This window comes from Camelus bactrianus, chromosome 32, assembly GCF_048773025.1.
Source record: "Camelus bactrianus isolate YW-2024 breed Bactrian camel chromosome 32, ASM4877302v1, whole genome shotgun sequence".
Lineage (NCBI taxonomy): Eukaryota > Metazoa > Chordata > Mammalia > Artiodactyla > Camelidae > Camelus > Camelus bactrianus.
Window position 1 is genome coordinate 20,844,339 of NC_133570.1, and position 12,704 is coordinate 20,857,042.

The 12,704-nt window shown below is 47.1% G+C and overlaps 1 protein-coding gene across 7 annotated transcripts in view; it reads right to left on the bottom strand.

The window, feature by feature from the left end:
• Positions 1-12,704, bottom strand: part of PRR14L (proline rich 14 like) — a 38,256-nt gene extending 25,552 nt beyond the window's left edge. For 3 of the 7 annotated variants that reach the window (XR_006723704.2, XM_045514279.2, XM_045514232.2), the window contains exons 1-2: positions 12,509-12,704; positions 4,837-5,361 (exon numbers count right to left, since the gene is read on the bottom strand). Coding sequence is in view for 2 of the 7 variants with exons in the window: in XM_045514279.2 (XP_045370235.2) it covers positions 4,837-5,310 (474 nt within the window). In the remaining 5 variants the exon portion in view is untranslated. Of the gene's footprint in view, positions 1-320; positions 4,762-4,836; positions 5,362-12,508 lie in introns of those variants that run through there. The other 4 variants (XM_045514316.2, XM_045514412.2, XM_074356445.1 and 1 more) reach the window with 4 other exon arrangements.

Genomic DNA, 12,704 nt, shown 5'->3' on the forward strand with positions numbered 1-12,704 from the left:
AAAACCGAGCAGTCAGGGAGGGTCCAGAGACACCTGAGCTCACCAGCGCCATTATCCTTAGACAGACTTCTTTCTGGCTCCCAGAAACTTGCTAGTGGTCACAGAGACTGGGAGCTGAGGGCAACAGTCAATTCAAATTAATTCAATCAGTAAAACTCCCACTCCTCTAGAATCTGCGCTTGAAAAGCCAAGTTTCCCAAGGTCTGTACAGTAACAGAGGTTTAGGGTGTTGGTGCAGATCCAAACAAGAAACACACTGATGCAATGTGATCTTCATTAAATGAAAACCTGAATGGAAACTCTTAGCAAGCTGGATGTACCTCAGTCCCTAAATGTTCTCGGTGTCAGGTACTTCTTTTCTTCTCAAACTTCCTGGAAGGGCTGTTTTTTCTTTTCATCCCTGCTCACTGGAAGAGGGGGTGGAGGGGACACCATCAGTGACACCTGGTTTCCTCCTAGAGGGAATCAGGAAAACGGGAAGGAGCAGGAGCAGGTACCTGGCGGGCTTGGAGCCCCGTGAGGACAGGGTCCTATCAGGCTGACCAGCCGGGAGACTCTGAGAGACCAGCAATGGCTGCTCACACCAAACTTTCCTCTTGGCCAAGGATTTAAAAAAATTTGTTTCCATATTGATTTAATTGGTAAGTACAAGATTCTGGTGTAGCACTCACCTACATCTACAGATAGTAAAATCATTGCTACAACTTTCCATAAGTTTTATAGCACTCAAAACAACAATAAACAAGCAAAACCACTTCATCTCTGATCAAAGTTCTGTCTTGGAAACAGAAGATCCAAGCGATGGTGAGGATGGCAGACATAAAGCATCATCACTGGGACGGAGCAGAGAGGCTGGGCTCAGGCTGTTCCTTCATTTTCTACTGAACCTTCAGTGTGGAACGCTCTTGCAGAGCATCGACAATGAGCTCCCACACAGCTTACGTGCGACACTACTGTGCTCGGGAAAAAAAAGTGTGTGAATTCTAGCACGACGCCAGACCAAACGTATTTGTAAGTGGGGAGAAGAGAAAGCTCTGACTTACCATAGAAGGAATAATGGAATTAGAAAATCACCATTTGGCAACCATTGCAGTGATAATTATCTCAACAAGAATCATCACTGGATGTGAAAACTAGTGGCTAAAAGTTTGAATGAGAAACAAACATTTACGTAGTCTCAAAATATCTCCCCACAAGATGCTTAATATTACGAAGGGGAAAAACAGTAAATTCACAGTGGAGAAGTCTGGCAGATCCCACCTGAACCAGGGGATGGAAGCTCCCCGGCTCAGGAAGGGGGCGCCTCCTGAGAAGATGCAGAGGGAACCAGCGTCACTTCTGTGGGACCCTAACCCCCCAAATGCATAACCAGGATCTACTCAAGTGGAAACATCAGACAAACCGAAATTGAGGAAAATTTTACAAAACAAATGGCCTGTACTCTTCAAAAGTGTCAAGGTCATGGGCTGAGGAAACGTTACAGACTCAAGGAGACTAAAGAAATGTAACAACTGAATGCTACAAGTGACCCTGGATTTTTCTTTCCTTTGCTACAAAGACATCAGTGGGATGACTGGCCACATGTGAACATGGTCTGCAGGTCAGATCAAAATACTGACCAAAGATAAAAGATGTGCATTAATTTCTTGATTTTGATTAATGTACTGTGGTCACATAACAGGACATCCTTGTTTGCTAGGAAATATGCAGTCAAGAATTTGGGTACCATGTCTGCAACTATACTCTCAAATTATTCAGAAGGGAAAACAAGCCAACGTGGTAAAATGTTAATCTCAGCTGTGAGTCTGACCACATGCAGAGTCTTGTGAGTTCTAGTGAACTGCCAAACCTAGAAGCAGTCTCAGGGTCCCCTGACACACCTGGAAATCACCCCCTACCTGTGCATGGAGAACTTCATTCTTCATTTCAGCTGCACAGCGCTCCAAACATGGATATTTATATACCATATTTTATTCCGCCTCTCTCCTATATGTGGACGTTAGGGTTGCTTCCAACATTTTGCAATGATAGATAATGCTTCAAAGAATAACCTCATGTATGTGTATTTTTCTACTGTTGGAGATGCATCTTATGGGTGGCTGCCTAGAAACGAGAGTGCTGGGCCAACAGGTCAGGGCACAGCAGTCTTGTGAAGTGTAGCCCAATTTCTCCTCTGTAGACTGATGTAACAACAGCAACACATGAGAACGCCTTTCTCCTCACAGCCTTGCCAACCCAGTGTGCTGTCGTAATTTTCCATTCTCAGCAACCCGATAGGTTTCATAAAAGTCATATCATAGGTTGTTTAAATTTGCATCTCTAATTATGAGTGAGCTTGACCATCACGTGTTTAAGTGCACGCATCCACACACACACACACACACACACACACACACACTGACTTATCTATTCTAGTCTTTCCTTCGTTTTCTATTGGTTTTTTTCATTCTGCAATTTAAGAGTTCTTCGTATATTAGATAGAAGCCCACTATGATAAATGTTGCAAATATACTCTCCCAACTCATCAGTTGTCTTCTGACTGTGTTTGTGCTGATTTGACAATCTAGCAGGAGTCCTTATCTTGAAGTCCAAGATGTCTGGGGTCTGCAAACCTTAGGGGATGGTCTGACTGACTTTCTGAAGGGTCTGCAGCATCCGTCCAGATGTCCAGAGGGTCCTGTGACCTGACAAAGCCATGAGCTACCACTTCCCTGTGAACCCTACTGCCCTGGGCCCAACAGGACCACTTCTGCTCGACAACCCTCAGGAGCCCTTCACTGAAGGCTTCTCTCATTTCTCTTGATTCTTTTCTTTCACAGGAAGACAGAGTCAGCAACTCAGCCTCCAGCGGTGTATTTCAGGTTGTGTCGTCAGTGTGAGTTCTGATATGAACACATTTCTGGCCTCTTATACTCCTCCCAGATGACGTCAGACTCAACGTGGAAAGGAGGGGACAGGCTCTTCTTTGGCAGGAACCCCAACACTGACACATTCCTTGCTTCCCCTATGCTCCTAACCATACCCCCTGTATCTTGAGCTCATCTAAGTGTCAGGGGGTTGGGGAGGGACTGTCAGGATGAGGCCCAGCTATGGGTTAACTAGCGAACACGAGCACAACCACCACCTCAGCCCAGGTAACACATTCTGTTCACATATATTAAGGGCAAAGCCGCTTTTCTTGGCAGCTGTACCACCAAGTCAATTCTAAGTGACCAGTTAAAAGCTGTAGGTCTTTTCTTTCCCCCATAAATCCTCATGCTTTTTTCCTGACTTGTGTAGTTCCCTTTTTGGAACCAAGCACAAAATCTTGCATTTATAGCTATTAAATTTCATTTTGCTTTATACAATTCAAAATAGTATTTACTTCTGGTGGAGTCAGAAGGGAGAAAGGGAATGGTTTAAAAAAAGGAACAGGAAGACAGAAGTCTCTAGTTCTCAGGCTCGATGGTATGCACACACGTGTGTACACACATGCATAGATCCAAGTATTTTGTGTTTGTTAATATACTTCATAATTTATAGATGCATACTTTCATCTTATATCAATGAGCACATAAAGAAACTTGTTAAACTCAGCCCATCACATCAAGAAGTAAAGAACTTTTAGATCTGTTACCACATTCATTTAACTATGTTTTTAAGGACAGGCCATCGCAGCATAAATTCTGGTATCATGTTCAGCTGTTACTTAATGCTTTGTCCATTCCTGATTGTGGTTAACACATGCAGCCTACTAACAACTGTCAACTGCCCTGTAGCCAGTGTAAAGAAACGACGGATTTATCAGGTGGGGAAGGGAGCCTACCCAGGAAGCCCAGAGAATATGAATTTATTAGCGGGTCCAGAGCAGGTCAACTGCAGCCTGTGCTTACAAATAACCCTTTAAGGGATACCACCACACTCATCTGTGTAAGCGGTATCTGTGCCCGATTGCAAGCTACAATGGCAGAGTGGAGTAGTTTCAACAGAGGCCATATAGCCCAGAGAGCCTAAAATATTTACCATCTGGCCCTTTACATAAAAAGTGCACTAACTCCTGGTCTAAGGTACCAACTGGGGAGAAAGTAAGTTCTCCAGGCCACTCGGCAGGTACCATTCCTTGAGGGACTGGGGTCCACCAGGCCACCACGGCTCACTAACCACTAGTCTCACCCAACAAATCCCTCTGACTCTAATTTCAAGCACACAGAGACCTGACTTTCCATGCCCCTCCAAGCGGTGATTCCACTTCTCACTAGCAATTGAAGAACCGCTTTCTGATTTGTGCTTCTGTCTCTCCTAAGTGGGTTAGCTTGGATCAGTTCTTTGGCGACCATCACCTCTGATGTGCAAAAAAAAATCTAAGTCAAGTTTCTGGACCTGTATAGTTTAGGGCTTGCCCCTGAAATATGGAGACCCCTTGAGGGTAGCCATCCTATGAAGCCCTACCCGGGTCAACAGTCTCCCTCAGAGACATCTATGTGACACCTCACTCCATCCTCACCACGGTGCTACCAAAACTCAAGGAACAAGTCCACATCACTCCTTAACGTCAGATGCAGAAATCCCACACAACTACCACAAAGTGATTCAACATTCCGTACACGCTGCAGCTGCTTCAGAGGGCTGACACATTTTCTAGATAAGTACTTCCCCTCTTCAAGTGTCTGATGGGACACAAATGTTCTTAGAGATCATCAAAAGAAAGTTAACATGAAAATCATCATTTTGGAAATGTTTCAAGAATAAATCACCGAGCCACCTGTCAGAATGTGTACTTTATCCTGGGAAGTGTTACTCCTGCTGGAAAGCTGCCATTCACACACAACTCATCTGCATCGAGATGTCATTTCTTACCTGGCGAGGGCTGAGCCTTCCTTCAGCGGCTGCGGAATGTTGACGCAGGGCTTCCTCTGCTCCCTCACAGGGCTCGCTCACAATCTCCGCCTGGTCCCCTTCATCTCCGAAGACCTTTAGCTCCACGCTCTTGGCTTTCTCTTCCCTATCCAAGATCCCAGCAGCCACAGAACCTTCTGCTGGGGAGTCCACCAGCCCACACCGCCCAGGCTCACCCCCATGGTCCAAGGTCTCAGGGGTTTCTTCGCAACAACTTCCCGCGGGAGTCCTCTGCAGCTCCAAGGGCACTGCCCTACTCTGACTTAAACAAGCGCTCGGGGCTCCAGGTTTTACATCTGGAATCACGCTCGGCTCAGGGTCAGCATGGAGCTCTTTGGAGACACTCACTGGGAGTTCCGAGTATAACTCCTGCACCGCGGCAGACATGGAGGGACCAAGCAGAGCTGGCTGAGTCTCCACTCCGGATGACAGCATCGGGGCAGATGCAGATTATGGAGTCAAGTCTGTTACATCAAATGGCTCACCCTGACACAAATCAAAGGAAGGGATAAAAGTTTAAAATCTTGCAGGGTAGAAGAATGCCGTCTCAGCTCAAACTGGCTAAAACAAGGGCAAAAATGTCTGCCTCGCATGCCGGCATTATCTGGCACCAAAAAATCCACCGTAATATGCCGTGAATTTGAGGAAAAAGAAATATCTTAAACCTTTAATAGACATCTGTCTAACCTCAATTCAAACACTACCTTCTGAACAGTTCTCAATTTAAACCTGACTTAAGTAAGACCTCATCAAAGGCAGACAAGAATTGGACATGTCTAAGCATCCAGGAAAGACGATATAAATTAGAAGACAAAGATGATTTTCGATTTGTTTCCAGGTCATGAACCCTGCCTGTTTCCTTCACCACTGTAACCCCACTACCTGGAATAGGGACTTGACACAGAAGCACTTGGGACATATTTGCTGAATCAATATGTACTGAAGAATTCTAAAGAATTTGATTCACTGACTTTTCTTCATTAAAAATTCTCTTTGAAAGAAGATACAGAGAAAGCAGAATTCCACTCCTTTACTGCTTACCAACCACCTGCACAGTGTCCATGCGGGCTGGCACCAGGCACTGCCAAACCAGCTCTGGGTTCTACTCAGCACCTTGAGGTTTTCGAGGTGCCTTCAGACACCACTCATTTGATTATCTTAGGTTCTTGGACAACCCTGTTAGCTAAGCAGGGCAGCCGTCATCTTCCTGTTACAGGTTCTAACACACCTGAAGAGGTCAAAGGGGATCTGCCTGAAACATCACATGATTCACTGAGAGGTGGGGGGACACCTGGGGCTTCCGCTGAGCTGGTCATGTTCCATTTCTTCACTGGGTAACGTAAACACGGGTTATTTACTAAAATATGTATATATAAGTAGTTCATAATACTGTATTATTTAAGTAGTCAGAACAAACACACTCACACAGGGAGGGAATGGAACATGCAGAACTGGGTTTCCTGGCCGGTCACTTTTCCATCTTAATTTACCAAATGTGTGCAGTTTCCACCACAAAATCCACTTGACCTGACCAGGGCGGAAATGGTTAACCAAGTGAGATACTAGGCTGCATGCTTTCATTCTGACGTCTTCCCCGACCCTAGACAGGTGGGAGAAGATGAGAAATAACTGGCTTCTCAGAGTTCAAAATGAGGGCTCGTTGGAGGTACATCCCTTTGGCCAAAATGCATGTAGGAGAGGGAGGGTGTTTCAGACAACAGCTGATTCCTCCTCCCCCCACTTCCTAACATCCATCTTTCCCCCAAATAAACACATTACACACAAGGAAAATCCAGCACTGTGACTGCTGAGCTGTCACCTCCTTCCCCCAGAACATGAGCAGATTTCTGAGCAGGAGGGGCTCTCCCACACACCGAGCAGCTCCTTGCAACTCGGCGTCCTGGGTCCCTGTCCCTGATTATCGGGGGGGGGGGGGGCACCCACAGGCGTCGCTTACACAAAGGCACGTGTTCTGCCTCCAGGTCAGGAAGCACCCGCTCCACAAATACTCCTCGACTGACAACTGGTCCCCCTTGCCAGAAGGTCCCAGCGCTGACCTATGCTCTCTGGGCTGGAGCAGGGGGCTGGGAAGGGCAGATGACAGGTCCTCCTGTTCTGGACCCTTCTGCTTTTCTTCTGGTTTCCAACTCGTCGTGGATGGTTTATCCACGGTCCTATGCTTTCATCCACTGAGTGTCCTCAGTGTTTTCAAGGAGCCCTACTCAAAGATAAAAGGATGTAACGCGCCACTACTAACTTAAACACTAGAAATCACAGGAAAGCAGACTGCTGGTCCCTGTGGTTAAAGTAACACAGGAGGGCTGATGAGGAAACCTGGACCCACGACAGAAGCCAGGAGAGAGAAGCTGGTGTGTATGGGAGGGTGGCGAGGATCCAAGCAGGGCAGAGAAAGGCCCAGCCCTCCCCTTTCTCCTCCAGCTCGTGGCACTTCCAGGGCTACTTCAAGTTTTAGGCCACTTTGTGTGTGTCTGCAGGGGGGTTAAAGGATAAACTGGAGTTGCTATTTGATACTCCCCAAAGTGCTCAATTTGAATTTGGTTCAGTTTCTCTTTCCCATCGACAGACACAATCCAGCTCTGGCTGTCACACCACAGAGAGACAGAGAGTAAAGCAGGAAGGACCCCCCGAGAAGCAGGCTCGTGGATGGAGCCGGGCCCATGGGGTTCCCTGCCCCCCCAGGGTGCACGGTTCTCAAGCTTGGTCCTTGCACGCCTTCCTTCCCAGGCTTCACTCTTTTGACGCCCTCTCCTGTTCACACAGCTTCTCTGCTAAGAGGATGGAAGACTCAAAACAGCCCTTGTAAGCACAGAGTGACCACATGACCCAGCGATTCCACTGAGGAAAATGTGCAAAAACTACATGGCCGTTCTCTGCAGCGCGACTCACAGGAGCCAGGAAGTGCAAACAACTCAAATGTCCATTGACTGATGAACGGATCAACAAAATGTGGTCCTGCCACACAACAGAGTATTACTTAACTATGAAAGGAAATGATTCACTACACAACATGGATGAACCCTGAAAACGCTACATTGTAAGAGTCCATTTACACAAAATGTCCAAAGGAGCCGAATCTGGAGTCAAAAGGTGGATCAGTGGTCGCTTAGCGCTGGGAGAGCTGGAGAAACAGGGAGTGGCTGCTGGTGGAACAGAAGTTCCTTTAGGGGCAATAAAAATGTTCTAAAATAGATGGTGGTGATGGTTGCACAACTGGGTGATTGTGCCAAACACCACTGGGTTGTACAATTTAAGTTGGCGAATTGTATGGTATATGAATCACATCTTAATAAAGCCATTTAAAAAAAAAAGAAACCTGTCCCTTGTTCCAACCTCTTCTCAAGTTGTGACCTGTTTCACTCACAAGGATGGCACCCCCTCCTCCAAGTTAACGTGTCTAAAATAGAACCCATTCAACCCAGTGAAATAACGGAGTATTGCTGCGTGCAAACGGCCATGGAAACACGGATGAGTAAGATGCCCTCAGCATAACCGTCCATGCTTATTTTTGACCCCGTTGCCTCCATGAGTAATGGCAGCCCCTGTGGCCCAGAGCTCAGACTTGAAGCCCCAAATGTAAGGATATCTGACCTTCCACAGGCCACTCACTCAGCACTGGTACCCACGGACCCATCTCCAGCCGTGTCTCCAACCAACCTCATTCCTCCATTCCCACGGCCCTAACTCAAGATTTTGTTCTGAACACAGGATCATGCATAAAAACACACTTACTGAACAGATCTTTATCACAAAGAGGCAGTGGGGATAGTCACATGAAATGGCTCAGAACAGCCCTCAGGGAAAACAGTGCCGTTACCTCTCCTGTGCCTCCATCTACGCGGTAAACTGGTATCGACCAAAATGGAACTGCAGGGCTTTGGTCACCAACAGATGACTTCCAACTGACAAAAGTCAAATGTCACAAAGCTCCCATCTCTTGATATGTTCGTTTGGTGGAAACAGAACTCTAAGACTTTTCTCCCTGTAAAACAACTAGGCACATTGGCTGTGAAAGCAGGACACCCCCTCCTTCTTCTCCCAGCCTGAGTCTGGGTCTCTGGGTCCACAGGTTTCTCGGCACTATGTGCAGTCGAGTCACCAAGAACAGCCAGCCGGGTTAGGAACCCGCAGAGATGAAGCACCACTTAGGTACAAGCATAGAGGAGCAGAGTACAACCGTCCTCAGAGCAGTAGTTCACATCACTAAGCTCTCCTCTCAGTTTTCACCGTCTATCGGGATGCTGCTAATGCCATATACCTCTATGTAGAAAACTGCCTGGGATGTCTTATCAAACTAAATAAACATTGGGACTCTTTTTTTCTTTTTGTAAAAAAAAAAAAATATATATATATATAGAGAGAGAGAGAGAGAGAGGGAGAGACAGAGAGAGAGAGAGGGAGAGAGAGCACACAAAAATGTTTTAAAGAAGATAAGGCAAATATTAACAGTGTCACCCTGGGTCACGGGATCATGAATGACTTATCTGCATGTTGTACTCTTTTCTTCTATTACTGAGTATGTATTACATGCGTTAAAGTTTTTTTAAACTTTATATCTCAAGACTCAAATATGAAGCAATAAAGAACTGGTAAGTGTTAAGTATGACTCCTTTATCAGTATCTTTCCAAATGTCAGCTCTCTTCCTCAACCATAAGTTTTTACACTAAAGTGTTAAGTAAACTTGAATTAAGAGGAAAGAGTGAGTAATACAAGTTTCTAAAATGTAGACAGGAATTTACAGTTTAATCCTTACTAATAACATAACTAACCTATTGGGTGAGGACACCAGATAGTTACCTAGTTTGAGGTATAAGCAAAAAATAACCATAGATTCACAAACAACTCTTTCCAGCTGCTAGTGGCTGGTCATCTTTACCATTAACAAAAATAAGAATTAGATTGTTTAGGGGATGGATCTATTCCTGGGGAGGGGAGACTAACATTTAAAGGGAGTATGTAGCACAATTATTTCAATAAAAGAATAAATTCTTTTGAATTGAGAAGAATCATCTCCCAAACTCTCTGCTTCAAATGCAGGATCAGTGCTGGGAAGCAGTCCAGTTACCGGTCTCCAAACTGGGAGTCCAGGTCCCTATCCTGCCTCTCATTTACTAGCTGCGTGGCCTTGAGTGTGTCACTGAACTTTTCTTGGGTTTGTTTTTCACATGTAAAATGGACAAGTTAAACAAAATAATCTCAAAGCATCCTGCCACCCCCCAAAATGCCGAGACTCTAAATAACTTTTCCATTTCACTTTGTTTTAGCAAAGCACACCTACAGACGCCAACAATAGTGGTACAGAGCTCAGGCTAATCCCCACTGCAAGTACCGAAGGGCAAACAAGGCAATTTAAGAACGCTTTACATATGAAAAAGATAGAAAGCTGGTCTTTAGTGTGCCTTCAGGCATTTGGGAAGTTGTTAATTTCTATCCCACCAAATAACAAAAGCCAGGGGGAGGGTGGGGAAACCACCAGTCAAAGATTAACGTTGCAGCTCCCAACTCATTAGAATACAGTTTATAACACTAAAAACCTGACCATGTGGCAACTTTTACTTTAATCATTCGAATACTCCCCCAAACAAAAGTTCTAAGGGTACAAAGTTTACAGCAAAAAAAAAAAAAAAGGAAAAAATAATCAAACAAAGAAAACAGCAGAACAGAAAACCATGTGCCCCAATAATCCCCAATAATCCTGAGTCTGAAGATCTCCCCTCCCTCTAATTCCAAAGCAGTGGGGTTGCTCTTAACGAAACAGAGCAGTTACAACAACCCTGGGCACTGCTGCACTTGTGGGTCAGGGACAACACTCGCGATAATGACCAGGCCCTCAGAAGTTCACAACACTCTTTTCACCTTGGGAAAGGGGCTTTCTTTTCCAAAGATTCAGACACTGTAGCCAATCCCTCCCTGAGGGAATTCGAAGAAGGGGCCTCTTCTTGAGGGACAGAGAAAGAAGAATCTTTTAATAAGACCTCTAGACAACCTGAGAGTGGGGCAGGGAAGCCCGTACACTAAGCAGGGCCCGGCTCTCCCACACGGTGCGCAGGAAACCTCAAAGGCACCAGGCACATTTCCCTTTACCTCCCTTCATGAGTAGGCAGAGAAAGGATCCCAGACAGGGAGTGAAACAGTAAAAATGCCCCTGATTTCTACTGACAAAGACTTGGCAGAAAAGATTTTCGTTCCTTTTTCAAAGGAAAGGGAGGAAAGAAACCATCTGTGCCACTCTAAATATACAGCAGGAAAGAGTCCTCCTCTCAAAGGTCTAGAAGTCCTCTTTTCCTTGGGAGCGTGAGAGGAAGAAGTTGGAATCCCCATCTTCGGGGGAGGGGGTGTGCGCAGACCAAAGGAAGCTTTTTCGCCACCAGAGCAAGTAGGGGAGTGGGAGAGGGCATCTCTAACCAGTCGGGAAGGAGTGATAGCTGCTGTGGACAAAGGAAAGGCCGACTTCTGGTATCAGGTCTTCCTCTTGGGAGTTCAGACCTGTTTCCAAAAACAAAGTCTTTTTTTCTTGATTATTCTAATTGAGGCCCTCTTTGTTAATTTGGGAAGTATGGCTGTATCTAAAGAGTAGAAGTGGCTCTTTTCTCTGCCGCAGGGGAAAAGTCTCCTCTCTTGTGAGACAGTGATGGCGGGGTGGGGTGGGGGAGACATGCATGGAAAAATGTTTCTCTGTGGAAGATACTAGTTTTTTTTAAAACAAGTAATAGCAACAGTAACAATTTACCAAAAGGTTACTATGTACCAAGCACTTGCACAAATTTTCCTTTAGCCCTCAGGACAATTCCATGAAAAGAGGACCCAAATTAGAGATGGGCTGACTGAGAAAAGGCTAAGCCATTAGTCAAGGTCACAAAGATGGGAAGTGGGAGACACGGGCTTGCATCCATCACACGCCAAACGCCACGGTCTTCATTGTGCAAAAGGGAAAAGAGCTCAAGGCACATCAAGAGACCTGGGGGGCGAAGCGGGGCTCCTTCGGTGGACACGACTGGAGGAGGGGAGGAAGGCTGACTTCTAATACCAGAAAGTAAATTCAGGGTCTTAGTCTCTGCATCTCGGGGCAAAAGTGAAAAATAAAACCGGGAAGGTTAAGTCCGCCTTTTACAGGGAAGGACGGAGCGATCCCCCTGTCACTTTTAGGCAAATTGGGTCTTTCTCTCCTCCTGGGGGGTGCTGACCAAATCGAGAGAGACCTCATTCCTGCTGAAAGTAAGTTCAGAACGGTCCCCTCGCGCCCCGGGAGCGGGTCTCCTCCGCGGACCAGCGCACTGGAGCTGCAGAAGAGCGTTCGCCCACGACGAGGGGCGTCGCCCGCCCCGAGGAGAGAAGTTGGGGGTCCCCCGCCGGGTCGAGGTCGAAGGAGTATCTCTCTCCCTCGTCGAAGCCACGACTCGGAGACGCCGCTTTCCCCTCGCGATGCGGGGCCCGGTCTCCTCCCTCTCCCTGGGTCGCTCCGTCGCCCGCAGCGCAGCCTGCGTTCCCTTCGGCGCCCTGAGTGGGCGGGGGGCCCGGACTCCCCTCAGCCTGCACCGCCTGGCGGAGGGTCCGCTCAGGGTGGAGTGGGGCTGGGCGGCTACGCCCGAACTCTTCCCGCCCCCGGTCTCTTACCCTGAGACCTGCTCCGCGGCCCGCGCTCGCCTCGCCAGCCCGGCCTCTGCAGCCGCAGCCCCGTCGCCGCCAAGTCTACCTGAGCCTGCGGAGCCGAGAGCTCGGGGGGCGCTCCGGCCACCGCCGCCTCTTCGTCTCTATGGTCGCCCCGCACTTCCTCATCCGGGGCCCGAGCCAGCCATGCGGGCTCGCCCAA